General features: G+C 69.0%; 2 protein-coding genes across 4 annotated transcripts; one reads left to right on the forward strand and one right to left on the reverse strand.

The window, feature by feature from the left end:
• The first annotated feature begins 203 nt into the window (after nucleotides 1-203).
• TMEM259 (transmembrane protein 259) lies at nucleotides 204-8,388 on the forward strand. 2 transcript variants are annotated; one of them, XM_047848235.1, is made up of 11 exons: nucleotides 204-595; nucleotides 4,102-4,380; nucleotides 5,072-5,171; nucleotides 5,633-5,743; nucleotides 5,941-6,063; nucleotides 6,153-6,253; nucleotides 6,390-6,405; nucleotides 6,548-6,631; nucleotides 6,738-6,870; nucleotides 6,940-7,039; nucleotides 7,151-8,388. In XM_047848235.1, the coding sequence occupies exons 1-11, from the start codon at nucleotides 374-376 to the stop codon at nucleotides 7,694-7,696; spliced, it is 1,815 nt and encodes a 604-aa protein (XP_047704191.1). In that variant the 5' UTR covers nucleotides 204-373; the 3' UTR covers nucleotides 7,697-8,388. The 2 variants fall into 2 exon arrangements, with proteins under 2 accessions (XP_047704191.1, XP_047704190.1); XM_047848234.1 differs by having other exon boundaries at nucleotides 206-595; nucleotides 6,348-6,405.
• On the reverse strand, nucleotides 8,326-16,290 carry GRIN3B (glutamate ionotropic receptor NMDA type subunit 3B). 2 transcript variants are annotated; one of them, XM_047848233.1, is made up of 10 exons: nucleotides 15,854-16,290; nucleotides 13,738-14,330; nucleotides 12,355-13,387; nucleotides 10,474-10,619; nucleotides 9,941-10,056; nucleotides 9,681-9,832; nucleotides 9,284-9,448; nucleotides 9,134-9,192; nucleotides 8,906-8,946; nucleotides 8,326-8,740 (listed from the first exon to the last, which is right to left on the reverse strand). In XM_047848233.1, exons 1-10 carry the CDS (start codon nucleotides 16,283-16,285, stop codon nucleotides 8,445-8,447), a joined length of 3,033 nt encoding a protein of 1,010 aa, XP_047704189.1. In that variant the 5' UTR covers nucleotides 16,286-16,290; the 3' UTR covers nucleotides 8,326-8,444. The 2 variants fall into 2 exon arrangements, with proteins under 2 accessions (XP_047704189.1, XP_047704188.1); XM_047848232.1 differs by having other exon boundaries at nucleotides 8,326-8,946.
• Nucleotide 16,291: the final 1 nt, after the last annotated feature.

The following is a 16,291-nucleotide window of genomic DNA, read 5'->3' on the forward strand; positions in this document are numbered from 1 at the left end:
CTAAAACCCTCAGATGTTGACGAATTTAATAGTCCAATTTCCGCCTCGCAGCCGCTGAGGCTTGTGGGGGATAATATGCAAAACACCTGGGCCAGACACCACCCCGCCCTGGCGCTCCGGGCCCGGCGACCAGGAGGGAGGGCGGGGCTGCAGTGGGCGGGCCGCCGCCATCCCAGCGTTCTCCGCGAGCGCAGGGAAGCCGCTCTTGCCGGCGCGGCGACTCGCTGGCGTCAGCAGGCCGCGGAGGCGGAAGATGGCGGCGGCGGCAGCGGCCGGGCGTCGGTGAGCAGCGCGGCCGCGGTGTGGACGGCCGATGGCGGCCGGGAGACGCCCTCGGGGACCCGCGGGCCGTTAGGGCGCGACGCTGGGCGGCATGTCGGAGCACGCGGCGCCCGGGGCCCCGGGGCCCGGGCCCAACGGCGGCGGCGGCCCGGTCCCCGCGCGCGGGCCTCGCACCCCCAACCTCAACCCCAACCCTCTCATCAACGTGCGCGACCGGCTCTTCCACGCGCTCTTCTTCAAGATGGCTGTCACCTACTCGCGGCTCTTCCCGCCCGCCTTCCGACGACTCTTCGAGTTCTTCGTGCTGCTCAAGGTGACCGAGGTCCCGACCCCTGACCCTTGACCCTAGCGGCCGGACCCTCCACCCAGGTCTGCGACCTCTGACCGCGACCCCAGCGGGGAGGCGAACCCCCTTCCTCCGGGCCTCTTAATCTTGCGATCCCAGCCCCCGTGCCCGTGCGACTTCTCCCCGGGAGGCCCGAGTCTCACTCGCCCCGTTAGCGGCCCCTGATCCCGACCCCGGAAACTCACTGCCAGCTCTGTCCAGACTGCCCCCCACCCCTGGCCCTTCCCTTTCCCAGGACCCTCACCTCGGGAGGCAGGAGCCCGGGAGCCCAGTCGTGTGACCCTGACCGTGCTGCCTGGCCTCCTCCGCTCTGGAGGAGGCTTCCAGACCTGTCCTGGCCCTGACCAAACCCCCAGTCTTGGGCTTCCCCAAATCGGGAGGTTCCAGGCCTCCCTCTCCCAGGACAGGACACAGCCCATGCCCATCTTCCTGCACTGGAAGCCACACCCCATTTCCATCTCCCTCTGAGCCTCTCCGGGGAATGTGACCTAGCCCAGGACATAGCCCAGGACATGTCGCCGGGGTTAGTGGCAAAGTTACGACTTAGCAAGGGGCCATGCGCAAACCCCCTTGCCATCCTCCCTCGGGTGGCACAGAGGTTTCAGCCATGGGCACAGCTCAGTGGGGACTGGCACTGGCCTAGGTCCTTCTACGACAGGATCTCCGATGACAGCTGGCAGCCCTTCAGAGAAGGTTCCGGGTTCCTGCGCGGCGTGGTGGTCCCGGTTGGGCAGATGGCCATTTCGTTTCCCCACAGCATGCTGCCCACTGGGGCGGGGTGTGTAGCTCATCCCCAAGTGAGCTCTGGGCTCCTTGTCTGCAGAGAGGGGGCTGGTGCTAGCATTCGAGGCTCTTGGGGTGCAGACCAGACCAGGTGGGTCAGGAGCTGACAGCACTTTGGGGTTTGGTGGGAGGAGTGCAGTCATAGCTGCCCAACAGACCCGGGTGCTGGTTCTGGCCTGCCAGTGTCTCCGGGGAATCCCCCCCCCCCCCACCAGAGTCCCCCTGTCCCTTGTCTTTGGGAGTGCCTGATGGCACGAGGAGGCGGTCTTCCTCCTCCTCTCTCCCCAGAGCCCCCCCAGAACATCACGGGTCCCTGTGGAGGATTCCTGAATCGGGGTTCCTTTATTGGGCTCCTGAGTGTGTGTGGGTGTGATTTCCCTGCGGGGAGGAAGTGCTGCTTGCCCCAAGTGGTCAGTCGGACCTCAGCCTTCCCGGAGCAGGTCCTGGTCGCGTCAGTTCTGTCCCGCCACTTCCTGACATGGGAGCAGGACAGCCCGGCATACCAGGTGTCCCTGGAGTAGGTGGTCAGGTGTCCCGGGGGGTTCTGACTCCTGAGTTCTCCTCTCTGGGTCGTGCTGCTGGGCCGAGCGATCTCTGGGCCAAAGCCTGGAGGCCCCACGGACCTCTCGAATCTGCCCGACCCCTGGTTCCTTTTGTTTCCCTCATCTGCTCGGTGAGGGCTGGGGCTGGCTGGTTTGTGCGGCTGCTGCAAGTTCCAGAAAGCTCCGTGCCTTTACTTCCTGCCTGCCCAGCTTCCGGCACTCTGGCTGCAGATACGGAGGTCCCTTGGTGACTTCCTCAGAGCTGCGTCTTTCTGTGGCTCACAGCCAGGAGCCAGCCCGGACCACCTGATTCCCCACCGGGCCAGCCTTTGGGGGATGAGAGGCAGTGGCCGGGCCCGCGTTCCGGCAGTCTTGGCTTCCACCTCTGCTGGTTTCCCTGGCATCGAGGCCAGACTGGGACCTCCGAGTCCTGGAGCGGTCGGCACTTGGTGCCCCAGCCTGTCTCTGAACCTGGGGCAGCCTGACCGTGCAGCCACTGAGCGATGCTGGCAGGGTAAGCAGGGCTAGCAGGGCTCTGGCATTTGGTGTTTCTGCCGGTCTTTCCCTCGGAAAAACGGAGGTGACCTCCAGGGTCGTTGTGACGTGCGATAGTGTGGAGTGCCGCCAGGGTCCTTGCTGTGAATGGGAGTCCCTGAGCACACCTCTGTGCCGCCTCCTGCCTGGTTCGGGGACCCAGCAACGAAGAGGGCGGAGCAGGAGGGAGGGGGAGACCAGGGCATGGGGTGCAGCGCTGGCCCAGCAGGGTCTGTGTGACGTTAGGCAGACTCAGGCCTGCTGCCCCCGGCAGAGGCCCCGGCTCCGCTCATAGCTTCCACGTCTGTCTGCGGTGACCTGGACACGGGGGCTCTGCGTCCGTGTCAACACCGCCCGCGTCACCGTCTCCCAGGGGCACTGCAGGCCAAGGAGGCACGGTCCACGTTGACCCAACAGGGGTGGCGCAGATAACACGTCTGAGGAGTCTGGGCGGGCTCCCGGCTTCACGCGTACCTGGGCCCGGGGTCGCAGCAGCACGCTCGGACGCTGGGCTCCTCCCATCCCCTGGCCCTGCGCCCCCTCAGGTCACGGCCCCCGTGGCCCGGCGGGGATGGGAGTGTGTGCCCCTCTGCCCGTCCGCAGGGCTGGCTCCGGCGGGGAGGTCAGGCGGTCCGTGGCTGGCACTGGCAGCATGTGCAGGGCTCGTGGAGAGCGTGGGAGGGACAAGGTCCTGGTGGCCCTGCCGGTGGCCCTGTAGCCACGGGTAGCGGGCGTGTAAAGTGTGCACCGGCTCCTCCGAGGAAACACCTTGTCTTTGGCCGAGCAGCCCCTGGGCTCGCCGGCTCCTGGACGGCCTCTTTTTCCAGAACAGCACTGGGCGTCCCATCGGGCCAGCTGGACCCTTTCCCTGGGGGCGGGGGCAGTGGGTGATACACGGGAGTGAAGCCCCAGACGCAGTGCCCAGTCTGGGGGTGACCCGTGGCCAAAGGCCCCTGAGAAACTTGGCCGTCAGACAGTGAGATGGGCTCTCAGGGAGGGGGGCGGCCCTCTCGACGCTCCTCCCAGCTGGGTAAAAGGTGCTGCTGGTGAGGTGCCGTGGGGCAGAGTCCCCTCTCACCCTCGCGACAAGGGGCAGGCCGTTTTCTGTGGTGGGGGCCATTCTGGGTGCTGTGGGGGTAGAGCAGCCCCCTTCCCCCACCCGGCCATGCCAGGAGTGCCCCCCCTTAGCCAGTCCCAGACGCTGCCCAGTGTTCTCCGTGGGCAAGACCGCCCTGGGAGAGGCTGCACCGTCCCCACAAGCTGGCCCTGCCAGCCCAGGAGTGGTGCAGAGGGCGCGGCCGGTGAGGTCAGGGGTGCCCTGAGGACAAGGTGGAGCGCGGGGCTGCCCTGCGGGCCTCCAGGCGAGGGCGGTCACCGGTGTCACCATGTGCTCTGCGGGGTCCTCTGTCAGGTGGGCCCAGGCCCAGTGTGCCCTGTCCCCCGGTGAGGGTCCTGCAGTGTCTGAGAGGGCATCCCTGCTTCCCTGGGCCGTCACGGGACTTGCCCACGTCCCTGGGACTTCTTCCTCCCCCGGAGCCAGCTCAGCATAGCCCCTGCCCGGGAGGGTCCCCCGAGCGCCGGGGGCTCCCGCACTGACCGCCCTCCCTCCCACAGGCCCTGTTCGTGCTCTTTGTCCTGGCCTACATCCACATCGTGTTCTCCCGCTCGCCCATCAACTGCCTGGAGCACGTGCGGGACAAGTGGCCTCGGGAGGGCATCTTGCGCGTGGAGGTCCAGCACAACTCGAGCCGCGCACCCGTCTTCCTGCAGTTTTGTGATGGTGGCCGCCGCGGCAGCTTCCCTGGCCTGGCCGTGGAGCCGGGCAGCTTGGAGCTGGAGGAGGAGGAGGAGGAGGAGCTGGCCGTGGAGATGTTTGGGAACACCTCCGTCAAGGTGAGCTGGCCGGGAGGGCCCTGCACGGGAGGCGCCTGGTGAGCGCACGGCGAACCAGTGATTCGTCTGGTGGCAGGCCCAGCGCTTGACCTGGCGCACTCCTGCAGGTGCGGCCTTCGGGGCAGGGACTGTGCTGGGAGGTTCAGGGCCCTGGGCCATTTCCCAGCCCTTACTTGGAAAGGATTGGTCTGATTCTGGGGGCACCGAGGGCAGACACAGCTGACAAGGAGCCCCCTGGAAACGCTGGGCCCAGTGCTCAAAGCCGGTCCCGGCTGTCCCAGGTGGAGTGGCCGTCTGTGGGGTGGTGAGCGCCGTCACTGGAGACGTGCAGGGGCCCCCGGCACCCGCGGGGGTCGGGTGGATGTGTGGGGCCCACAGCCTGGAAGGAAGGACGCGCTCAAGCAAGTTCGAGGCCAGGGTCCCACAGTTGAGGGGCTGGCGCCCGTGGGGCGTGGGTGCCTACCTTGCCAGGCGGCCCCATCCCGCCGATCCTGCCCCTGTCCCCGGCTTCAGAGTGCAGACCCTCACCCGGAGGTGGCCGCTCGGGGGGAGCTCGGTGTTGGGGGTCTTTGGTGGGTTACAGGGCAGAGGCTGGCGGTCACGGCAGCCGGGGTGGAGTCTGCGTCTTTCAGTCAGCAGGGGAAAGGGGCCTCTGGGCCGGGCCGCTGACCGCTGTCTTGGCGCTCCACAGTTCGAGTTGGACATTGAGCCCAAAGTGTTGAAGCCACCGGGTGGTGCCGAGGCCCTGAATGACAGCCAGGAGTCCCCCTTCCCAGAGACGCCCTCTAAAGGTACATGCCCGGGGCGCCCGGCCGGCTCAGTCCGGAGAGCGCATCACTCTCGATCTCAGGGTTGTGAGTTCCGGCCCCACGTTGGGTATAGAGATGACTTAAGAAATAAAACCTTAAAAAAAGTACAAAAAAGTACACCCCGCGTGGGCTGCCAAGGTGTGCTTGGCGCCTCATGACAGCGGGTCACCGTCTAGGGCTGCACCCCTGCTCAGAGGGGCTGGGGGTCTGAGCAGCCAGATCGGTACTGGAGAATGGCCACTCTGTGCCTCAGTTTCTCCATCTGTCGGCAGCGTGTGGGACTCCTTCTCTGGGGGCCCCGAAGGCCCCGTGGGGGGTGTGGTGCAAAGCAGCTCTACCCAGCGACCCCCTTCCTCGAGCCTGGCCTGCCCCTCCCCCCCCCCCCCCCCCCCCCCCCAGCCCTCCAGGGGCGGCCCCGGGACTCACTGAGCTTGCCCCGGCAGCATGGCCACAGGATGAATATGTGGTGGAGTACTCGCTGGAGTACGGCTTCCTCCGGCTGTCCCAGGCCACACGACAGCGACTCAGCATCCCTGTCATGGTGGTCACTCTGGGTGAGTGTCCCCCAGGGTGAGGCAGAGGGGATTTGGGGGCAGCCCGAAGCCCTTGGGACCCGGGTTGGGGGGCTGTCTCCACCCTCTGGCTACAAGAAGTCTCCTTCCTCCAAGGCATCCTGGGGCGGGAGGGTCACGGTGCTGCCTGGGGCGGGGCCCTGGCCAGACGCGCGCCCTGTCCTGTGCCCGCCCCGCAGACCCCTCGCGAGACCAGTGCTTCGGGGACCGCTTCAGCCGCCTGCTGTTGGCCGAGTTCCTGGGCTACGACGACATCCTCATGTCCAGCGTCAAAGGCCTGGCCGAGAACGAGGAGAACAAGGGTGCGGCGGGCGGCAGCAGGTGGGGGCTGGGTGCGGGGCGGTGGCCGGGAGGGCGCTCACGGCTCCGCCCCCCCCCCCCCCCCACGCAGGCTTCCTGCGGAACGTGGTGTCCGGGGAGCACTACCGTTTCGTGAGCATGTGGATGGCTCGCACGTCCTACCTGGCCGCCTTCGTCATCATGGTCATCTTCGTGAGTGCCTCGGGGGCGGCGGGCGGGGTGGGGGCGGGGTGGGCGTGCGGCCGCCCCGCCCCCCCCTGAGGCATCTCGCGGCCCTCGCCCGCAGACCCTCAGCGTCTCCATGCTGCTCCGATACTCCCACCACCAGATTTTTGTCTTCATTGGTGAGTCTCCCTGCTGGGCCAGCCGGGCGGGAGGGGTGGGCTCAGCCCCAGGCGCCCCCGCGGCCCCCCTGCCCACCTCCCCCCCGCCCCCCGCCCCCGGGCACCTCACCCGGTCTGCCCGCCCGCCGCTCTCTGCCCGCAGTGGACCTGCTGCAGATGTTGGAGATGAATATGGCCATCGCCTTCCCCGCCGCGCCCTTGCTGACCGTCATCCTGGCCCTCGTAGGTGAGGACCCCGCCCCCCGGCCCCGCCCCCCCCGGCCCCGCCCCCGCCCCGCCCCCCGCTCCCGGGGCGCCCCGCCCCCCAGCCCAGCCACCGGGCCTTCCCGCAGGGATGGAAGCCATCATGTCCGAGTTCTTCAACGACACCACCACAGCCTTCTACATCATCCTCATCGTCTGGCTGGCCGACCAGTACGACGCCATCTGCTGCCACACCAACACCAGCAAGAGACACTGGCTGCGGTGAGCACGGAGGGTCCGTGGGGGTCCGGGGTGGGCTCGGCGGGCGGCGCCTCACTCTCCTTCCTCCAGGTTCTTCTACCTGTACCACTTCGCCTTCTATGCCTACCACTACCGCTTCAACGGCCAGTACAGCAGCCTGGCCCTGGTCACGTCCTGGCTCTTCATCCAGGTGAGGACTCGCGTCCCAGGCGCCGGCCGCCCGCCCGCCGCGGGGCCCGGGTTCCCGCGGGGGGGGGGGCCCGCCTGACTCCGAGCCCGCCCTCCGCCCTCCGCCCTCCAGCATTCCATGATCTACTTCTTCCACCACTACGAGCTGCCCGCCATCCTGCAGCAGATTCGCATCCAGGAAATGCTGCTGCAGAGCCCGCCCCTGGGCCCCGGTGCCCCCGCGGCCCTTCCAGACGACCTCAACAACAACGGAGGCGCCCCGGCCGCCGCGCCAGACCCTGCTGGCCAGGCCCCTGCCCTGGGCCCCGGCTCGCCGGGTGCCAGTGGGGGTCCCGGGCCCGTGGCTGAGGCGCCCAGCTCCCTGGTGGCCGCGGCGGCCTCGGTGGCGGCGGCGGCCAGCGGTGACCTGGGCTGGATGGCAGAGACGGCCGCCATGATCACAGACGCCTCCTTCTTGTCTGGCTTGAGTGCCTCCCTCCTGGAGCGACGGCCCGCTGGCCCACTGAGCCCTGGTGGGGGGCCCCCCCGAGTCCCCCAGGACAGTGCCCCCTCCAGCCACTCCCTGGCGCGTGACGCGGCGCCCCCAGCCGTCGGGGTGAGTGGGCCCAGCCCTGCACCCACAGCCCCAGTGGACCCGCCCCCGGAGGTCGGCTCCTGAGCCTTGGGCAGCTGACCGCCCCCACCCCGTCCCTGGCCATGCAGGCCCACTGGGCATGACCTGGCCGGAGCCCTCGGGTGTCGGGGAGGATGTCCCGGTGGTTCTTGGGACTGCCCAGCCTGCCTCGGGGTGGTGTCAGGGTCCGTTGGGTTCGCCCAGAGGTGGCCGTCTCTTCCCCAGGGTGGGGCCTGCCGGAGGCCTGTCCCTGCTATGTTAGTGGTGGGCCCCCTCAGCCGGCAGGTGGAGGCAGGCGGATGAGAGTGGGGTGGGGGCTCCATGGAAGGTTCTGGAAGGGGCTGGTGAAACGTGTGGAGTGAGCTGTCCCTCAGTAGCAGAGCTGGGCAAGTCTCTGATCAGGTGAATGCCGGCGGGGGCCACCCTCGCTGTCCCGGCCCGCTTGGCTGGTGCTGCATCATGCTCAGTGCCTTCTCCACGGCACCCGACCCCGGGGGTGCGTACCAGGGCTGGGGTCCCAGGAGGGCAGAGTTGGCACCTCGGGGTCGGGGACGCGGACACGGGCGCCCACCTGGAAGGCAGCGGCCGGGCACAGGCGTCCAGCCCTGCTTGGGTGGGAGTGGGACAGGGCTGGTGGCCAAACCGGGCCCCTCGGTGAGGAATGCACAAAGGCGCTCATTCCATCCTATTTAATTGCAAAATCGTGTTTGTGTATAGAATAAACTGTTGACGGCGGCCCGGCGGTGTCTGTGTGTAAACTGTTGACGGCGGCCCGGGGTGTCTGTGTGTGCGGTCAGGGAGGGGCCTCCGAGCTTCCTCCCTTCGCGCTAGGACGGCTTGTGTGCAGGCTCCCGAGTGGGGGCCGCCCCGTGCAGGCCGGCAGGGGTGGGGGGGGCGTTCCCCGGGGTGAGCCACCCGTGACTTCAGGTGCTTCAGCTGCTTCGGAGCAGGCCTCGGGCAGGTGCAGAAGCTGCTCGCCGGGGCCATCCCCGAGCTGGGCCAGGAGCTCTCGGCGCCGCACCAGGGCCTGGTGGAGCCGCTTCTGCGCGCTCCTGATGCGCTGCTCCAGCTGCTCCAGCTCACCGGGGCCTGGGGCGCCCGAGGACAGGCGGCCGTTGGAGCAGGGCCACACAGGGCCTTCCGGGGGCCCGGCCTCCGAGTCCGGCGCTGCGGCGGCCACACTGGGCTCCAGTAGGAAGCGCACACGACGCTCCCTCGCCGCGGCCCGGCGCACGTGTGCCCAGCCCCCCTTACCTGCAGAGGCCGTGGGCGTGTCCTGCTGCTGCTCCGGAGCCCTGGGGACATGGGGTGTGGATGGGGCTGCGCCAGTGTCCTGGCGCTCTGCCCCTGGGGTCGGGGTCCCTCCCCGTCGGTGTGGGGCTTCCTTGTCCTTCCGGGGAGGGCCGAGGCGAGAAGCGGTCAGCTTGAGGGTGGGGGTCAGAGCTGGCAGGGGGCCGGGGGGTGGCCTTCGGGGCCCCTTACCTTGGCTCTGGCTCCTCGTGACCTTCCGGAGGCTCTGTGTTGAGCGCGCGGTGGATTCTCTACAAGTCCGGACAGGCGCTTTGTCGGGGTCACGGGAGGCCGCCGTCGCCCGCCCGCGCAGCCCGCCCGTCGGCGCAACTCGCCCCTCACCTGGCTGGTGTGCAGCCAGTACTGCAGCCTGTTGCCTCTTCGCATGCGCGGGAGCACCAGGTGGTAGAAGACGTGCTCCCCCAGAGAGCTGAGCAGGGCGCTGCCGAGGCCCAGGCAGAACAGCACGAAGAGTCCCGAGAAGTGGTAGATGCCCACCTGCAGCGTCTGCGGGGGGGGGGGGGGGGGGGGGAACGACACAGGCACAAACCCTCCGCGGGCGAGGCCGGAAGGGGAGCCCTGGCCGAGGCTTCCACGTTCGTGGGGAGGACACCGGAGCTGGGCTTTGGTAGGATGCGTAGGAGCGCACACATCTTGGCAACCACCGGAGCGGGGGGCCGTGCAGGCTCAGGGTGCGCCCCCGCCTGCCCCCGCCCCGTGTCCCCTGGCCCTGCCGCACCTCGGTAACGGCGAAGACGCGCTTCCCACAAGGCACCATCTTGTACCACTTGTCGTGCAGCAAGTCGATGAAGCCGGAGGACTTGTAGCGGCTGATGAACTCGGACAGGTTGGAAGTGAGCGGCGAGTTCTGAGGGAGTCCGATGCCGTAGCCTGGGGGAGGCCAGGGGGGGTGGTTGGGGGCCAGGCTGGACGCAGCCCCAGAGGAGCCATCCCTGGGGCCACTGCTCCCGGGGGCCACCGCTCCCCGCGGCCCCTCACCCTCCATGGCGAAAGGCTTGCCCACGGTCAGTAGTTTGCAGTCGGCGTCGATGGAGACCTCGTAGTCCAGGAGCGACTTGTCCATGATGAAGGCGTTGAGCTTGGGGGGGTCGCTCCTGCGGGGTGGGGGCAGTGGGGTGAGAGGCCCCGCCCCCGCGGGCTCCGCCCACCCCGGGGTCCCGCCCTCCCAGGTCCTGCTCCGTCGCCCCCGCCTCGCAGGCTCCGCCCCGTAGGCCCCGCCCACCCCGGGGTCACGGCTCGCGCCCGCCCCACCCCCCCCGATGGTTCGTCCCCGTAGTCGCCGGCCCCGCCCCCGGTGCTCCGCCTCGCCCCTCGGGCCCCGCCCACCCCGGAGTCCCGCTCCGGCCCCCACCCCCCCACCACCGTCCTGCCCCGTCGCCCCCGCCTCGCGCCCGCCCCCCTCACGGTGCCCGGTGCTCCGCCTCGCCCCGTCAGGTCCCGCCCCCTCGGCTCGACCCAACCCCTGCATGCCCCGCCCCTGCAGCGTCGGGCCCGCCCCCCCGCGGCCTCACGTGAGCATGGAGACGCCGTGGGGCGTGGTGGGCGCGCTGTGGCGCCGCATGTGCGCGTACATGTCGGGGAAGCTCTTTTTGATGTAGGCCTCGGCGCTGCTCTCCCACACGGTGCCCACGCGGAAGCCCTGGGACGGGTGGTGCAGCTGCGGGGGCAGCTCGTCAGCCCGGGCCGCTGTCGCCCTGGCCTCCGGCTGCCCCGCGTCCCCAGGGCTCTCGCCCAGCTCCTCCCGCCGCCGCCCCCGCCGCCGCCGCCGGCCCGACTGGGGCCCCTCTGGGCGCCGAGAGGGGGTCAGCAGCACCCCTGCCCCACCCACTCGGTGCCAGGAGCTCCCCAGTCGTGATGTTCCGCGACATGGCCCTCTCTCTGTCCCTGGGGGGCAGGGTCGCCAGGGTGAGGGCCGCTCTCCTCAGTGCCCACTGTCCATCTCCACGCAGACCTGGCCCCGAGCCCGAGCTCGAACCCCAGACCTCCTCCTCCTCTTCCTCTTCTCACCACCTCCTCCGTGGCCGCCCTGGGGGCCCGCGGGAATCCCTTGGGATCAGGCCCCCCACACCTGTCCTCCCGGCCCTTCCTGCCCCAGTCGGCCCTGTACTGCCTCTTCTCACCCTGTGTCTCTGGTCTCCACGCCACGTGGGTCTGCAAATCCTGTGGCTCCACTTTCAGAACCACCCGGAACCCCGCAGCCCTGCTGGCCGCTCCTCCCTGTCCTGGCTCCCCAGCACCGCCCACAGTCTGCAAACTCCTAAGGGATGAGTGAGTGGTTACACTGACCCACGCGTCCTGATGTGGCCACAGCCCTCGGGAAAAGCCGGACCCTTGTCCTGTGGAGCGTCTAGAGCAGTCCTGTCTGGAACCTTCCGACGAGGAGACCCGGTACCTGTGCTGTTCTCAGTGGCTGTTGGGCACTTACAGTTAATTAATTAAATGTTGAAAGTGGCCGCATGTGAGTGGCTAGCACATCACACAGCACTGGGCCCGGGGCTGTTGTACTAATTTACAAAGATACGGGGCTTAGGGTGTAGCACCCCTCGGGACACAGGCAGCCGGATCCGAACAGTGGGAGCTGCTACGGGACAAAAACAATTTCTCCAGCAAACACATTTTTGGGCAAGAAATAAGTGGAGAGGAAATGCACCCACAGTGCCTGTGTGTTTAGGACCAGATTCAAACAAGCCATGGGGGGAGAAAAGACAACTGGGAAAAGGGGACCCTGAGGTGTGTGACAGTTTCCAGAAATGACAACTGGTGAAATGACAGTCCAGTGGCTGGGACTGGCCTGGGTGGCGGGGAGTTGACTTAGGAGCTGGACCATGGGTTCATCCATGGTGCTCACTGCTCCCTGTTCAGGAATAAACTCTTTCATTAAAAAAAAGAGAAATATGTAGACTGGGGCACACCTCTGCTCTGCCCGCAAGCCGCCAGGGCTCCGACAGAAAGTTCTGTCTCAGAAAGAACCGCTTTAGACACCCTGCAGGACCTGCCCCGGGGCCTTTGCACCTGCTCTGCCTTCTCTCCCATCATTCCTCCCTGATCTCTACATAAAAGTCTCTCGAATGTCACCCCCTCCCAGAGTTATTTCCTCACCCTCGTTTCAGAAAACGCCCCTCCCGGGACTCCCTGTGTTCCCACTCTGCCTCATTTTCCTTCCTGACACTTTACAGCCATCTCACACACCAATCTGGCGTGCTTCTCTTGACCGCGACACCTCTCCCTGGGGCACGGAGACCTTCGCCTGTTGGGTCCCGGCCGGGTCCCCTACGCCCGGCGCACACACCGAGCGCTCGATAAATGTTTTCAGGAGCAGGTGGCTGCCGGCGGCTGGGTCTTGGGGCGGGAACCGGGGGAGTGGGAGACCTCCCGGCCCCACGGCTGCCCACCTTGGGGTCATGGATCCCCGACAGCTCCTCGAAAGTCTTGTCCCCGACCATGACGGCGGCCAGGTTGGCCGTGTAGCTGGACAGCACGAGCAGGCAGAAGATGGCCCACAGGTTCATGAGGAAGCGGCCCGTGGGGCACTTGGGCGTCTTGCTGGAGACCGTGCGTCCGAACAGGATGGCGTAGCAGAGGTTGAGCGCCGAGGAGTAGGAGAACACGGTGGCCCGGTTGCGGCCGCGGGGCGTGAGGCCGTAGGGGCTGCGCCACTCGTACAGCGTGAGGAAGAGCGCGGTGAGGTGCAGGGCCGCGAAGACGCCCAGCCACATGGACCAGTGCAGCGGCCACGTGAAGGCGCCGATGGGCGAGGCCGTGTCCCGGGCGCGCACCATGATGCCCAGGCTGGTGGAGAAGAAGGGGCTGCTGAAGTCCAGCACCTGGGAGCGCGCCGAGTTGATGCTGAAGCTGGTGACGGCCATGTGGGCCCTGCCGGCCAGCAGGTCGCCCACCAGGCCGGTCCAGCGGCCGTCCCGCAGGGCGCCGTACTTGCCGTCGCCCACGATGTACAGCTCGAAGTCGAAGGGCGCGTCCTCCGCCAGGCGCTCCAGCAGGTCGATGCAGTAGCCGTAGCAACACTTGCGCAGCGCCCGCGGCGCCGAGCCGTTGGCCAGGGCGGCGAACAGCGCATCCAGCGCGGCCGAGTCGTTGGTGCCGGGGGCCAGGCACAGCCGCCCCGCGGGGCACTGGCCGTCCTCGTCCGGCTCGCGGGCGAACACGAACGGGTGCTCCACCAGCGTCACCACGCGCAGCTTGGGCCGGCCTCCGGCTCCCGGCGCCGGCGGGGGCCGCGCGGCCGCGCCGCCCGGCTCCGACTCCAGCCGCCCGGCCCGCCAGCTGCCCACCGTGGCCCAGGCCGGGGCGCCCCGCGGGTCCTGGCGCAGGCTCCACACTCGGAAGTGCCGCGACACGTGCACCTGGGAGGAGCCGGTCACCCACACTGGCCCCGTGCGGCCCTGGAAGGACGTGTTGGCCAGGAACCTGGCGGGGGGGGAGGGGCGGAGGAGGGAGGGGGCACCGTCAGGCAGCGGGGGCCGGACCCCTTGCCAGCGTGGCACCCGCGCCACGGGGGCGGTGACGGTGCCCCCGGCCCGAAAGCGACGACTTCCCGGTTCCCATGCCCGACGGGGCCGCCTGGCTGGTTCACTTCCCCTGCCCTGCACGCTGCCCCCAGAGCGCCCTAAGCCCCCGCCTGCCCCTTCCCCTGCCCTGCTTCCACCTTAGGGTCAAAACCCGCTTTCCCGGGAGGATACGATGCCCGGTATACAGCACGGAGCCAACAATGGTGCCTTTCCCGACTCACAGACGGGACCCGCACACCCCTCACTCACCGTGCCAGCAAGCGGCCCGAGGACAGGGACCCGGCCGGGCGTGGGTCGTGGCAGTTGACCGTGGCGGGGGGGAGGGCGCGCTCCGGTTCCGCACGGGCCGCGCTTCCCAGGGCGCGAGCCACCAGCTCCACGGCGTCATGAATGGCGGCCTCCAGCGGGGGCCGAGCCACCTCACCCAGCGCCAGCAGCCCGAGGGGCAGGCCGTCCGTGGGCAGTACCTCAGGGGACAGTGGTGTGCCCAGCAGCCAGCGGGGCCCCGGGGGCGCGGCCCGCAGCACCCGGAGGGCGCGGGCCACGTCACAGCCAAGGAGTGCAGCCACGGGCACTGGGGCCGAGCCCCCCGTCGGGGCCCCCAGGGGGGCCAGGCGTGCCTGCAGCCCCGCGGCACCCGGCTCCGGCCGACCCAGGTCCAGCACGAGCTTTGGGGCCCCGCCGGTCCGGGCGGTCCAGAGGGCCACCAGCCCAGCAGGGTCCCGCACGCGGCAGAGCACCAGGCCGACGTCCTCCCAGGCATGGGCCTGCAGCACAGACACCAGCACGTCGAGCAGCGTCTCCAGGGGGCTGGCCCAGTCCAGCTGCAGGTGGAACGGATTCTGGAGAGGGGGTGGGCACAGTTAGGGTTGGCGACCTGTGACCCACCGCACCCTCCCCACCCCCACGAGTAGGTGCTCGATAAACAGACGTCCTCTTTAAGACCGGGCGGCATGCCTGCCTCCGCCAGCCCGCCCCTGCTCTAAACCCTCTCTGTCTCCCCACCACCATCAGCACAAAGCCCAGCCTCCTTGGCCTGACACTCAGGGCCTACTCGCTGGGTTCTGGCCACCCTGGTCGCACCCCACTTTGGGGCTTTTCACAGTTCCCAGCTGGAACACCTCTCCTCTCTCTCTCTCTCTCCTCCCCCCCCCCGGCACCCAACTCCTACACATCCTTCAAAACCCAGGTCCATCACGCATCCCCTATTCAGACTTCCCTGGCGAGCCAGGGGCTGAGGGACTCCTCTATGCCCTGTGGCACCCAGAAAGTTCTCCGGGACTTGCTCTTAGCCTGTGAAGGATGAGAGAGAGGGCAATGCCAGACGCCTAAGGCGAGCAGGGTGTTGCCCCGGTGAGGACAGGATGCCCAGGGCTGAGGCTGCTGTTCAGTCCCTGGGGGTCCAAGCGAGTCCTCCCAAAAGACCGACGTAAATAGCAGGGGCTCCGGGCCTGGAGGCGGCAGCAGAGGGCGCCACAGGCCTGGCTTTGAGTTCTGTATCTTTCCCACAAGGTCGGCGCAGGGGGCCCGCCTCGAGGCAGGGACAGCGGGGTTAAGGAGACCCCAGGCTTCCTCTACAGTCGAGGTCTCCCCTCCCTGAGGAGAAGGACGGCCTGGAGGGGCTTCAAGCTGCGTTCGGAAGGCGGGAGGCCCCTACCAGTCCCCATATCTCTAGGTTGGGCCCCTCCCTGCTGTCCTTGTAAGGGGGCCTTTCCCAGAGGCACCACAGGGGTCCCCAGAGCCCTCTCAGTCACCCCTCATCCGTATCCCGCTTTCTGCTTCTTCAGGCCCAGATCCAGGCCCAGAGGCGGAATCAAGGAGGGAATAAACTCCAGAGATGCGGAGGGAGGGGTCTGACTGACAGGGAGGGTGGCCCGTCGCGGGGAGGAGACTGGGGAGACCAGCAGACCCCGGAACTGCACCCCAGAAACGGGCAGAGAGACCTGCTTCCCCTCCCAGCCCGGGGCCCAGCTCGGTGGGGCTGGGGGGCGCCCTCCGACCGGGGAGGGCTTCTGGGGCCCACAAGGGCAGCAGCCACGGTGGGGAGACCCCATCACCAAAGCCCAGGAAGCGGGTCTGCGCAGGAGTTGCGGCCCCGCCGCCCCCCACCGCCCCCCACCGCCCCCCTCGAGGGGGGCCTCGTGTGGGTTTGGCCATCCTGGGTCCAGAAGCATCGCACCGGGTCGGCCGCCGTTTCTGGGTCCCCGCGCCCTGGGAGGCATCCGGGGTCAGGAGTCCACGTCCCGCGAGCCCTGGGGGCTCCTGTGCCAGCGCCCCCCGGCGCCTCTGGCGTCGGACCCCCGGCCCCCGCCCCCCAGGGCGTCCCGGGGCCTCCCTCGTCCGGCCCCCGGGCGTCCCCGCGTACCGGGTCTCCGAGGGGCGCGCGCGCCTCCCGCCGCAGCACGCTGAGCACGGGGGTCTCGGCGGCGGCCGCCAGGAAGTGCAGCTGCCGCAGCTCGGGCCGCGCCCCCGGGAATGCGAGCACGGCCCGCACGCCCGGCGCCGCCAGCGCCTGGCACAGGCCGCGGGCCAGTGAGGCGGGGTCGCGGGCAGGGGGCGCGGCGGCCACCAGCTCCAGGCTCAGGTTGTGCGGCAGCCGCGGCGCCAGGGCGGCCCGGGCCAGGGCGGCGCGGACGCGGGCGCGGGCGGCGGGCGCGCGGGGCAGGAGGGCGCCCAGGCGCACCGAGCCCCCCAGGCGCTCCAGGACGCCGCACGGCTGCGGGTGGCCCCCCGCGGGCCCCGGCCCCGGCCCCAGCGCCAGCGCCAGGCCGAGCCACAGCGTCCGCACAAACTCCATCCCAAA

The sequence above is a fragment of the Prionailurus viverrinus genome, unplaced genomic scaffold (genome assembly GCF_022837055.1).
Source record: "Prionailurus viverrinus isolate Anna unplaced genomic scaffold, UM_Priviv_1.0 scaffold_60, whole genome shotgun sequence".
NCBI lineage: Eukaryota > Metazoa > Chordata > Mammalia > Carnivora > Felidae > Prionailurus > Prionailurus viverrinus.

What these genes read in the sequence shown, in the direction of transcription:
- GRIN3B (XM_047848232.1), bottom strand. Translation starts at nt 16,285, where the DNA reads ATGGAGTTTGTGCGGACGCTGTGGCTCGGCCTGGCGCTGGCGCTGGGG. An exon ending in GCGCGCCCCTCGGAGACCCG is followed by an intron (nt 14,331 to 15,853) that starts GTACGCGGGGAC and finishes CCCCCTCTCCAG; the next exon opens with AATCCGTTCCACCTGCAGCT. An exon ending in CGGGGATCCATGACCCCAAG is followed by an intron (nt 10,620 to 12,354) that starts GTGGGCAGCCGT and finishes CTGCCCCCGCAG; the next exon opens with CTGCACCACCCGTCCCAGGG.
- TMEM259 (XM_047848234.1), top strand. Translation starts at nt 374, where the DNA reads ATGTCGGAGCACGCGGCGCCCGGGGCCCCGGGGCCCGGGCCCAACGGC. An exon ending in TGTCATGGTGGTCACTCTGG is followed by an intron (nt 5,744 to 5,940) that starts GTGAGTGTCCCC and finishes CCCGCCCCGCAG; the next exon opens with ACCCCTCGCGAGACCAGTGC. An exon ending in CGTCATCCTGGCCCTCGTAG is followed by an intron (nt 6,632 to 6,737) that starts GTGAGGACCCCG and finishes GCCTTCCCGCAG; the next exon opens with GGATGGAAGCCATCATGTCC.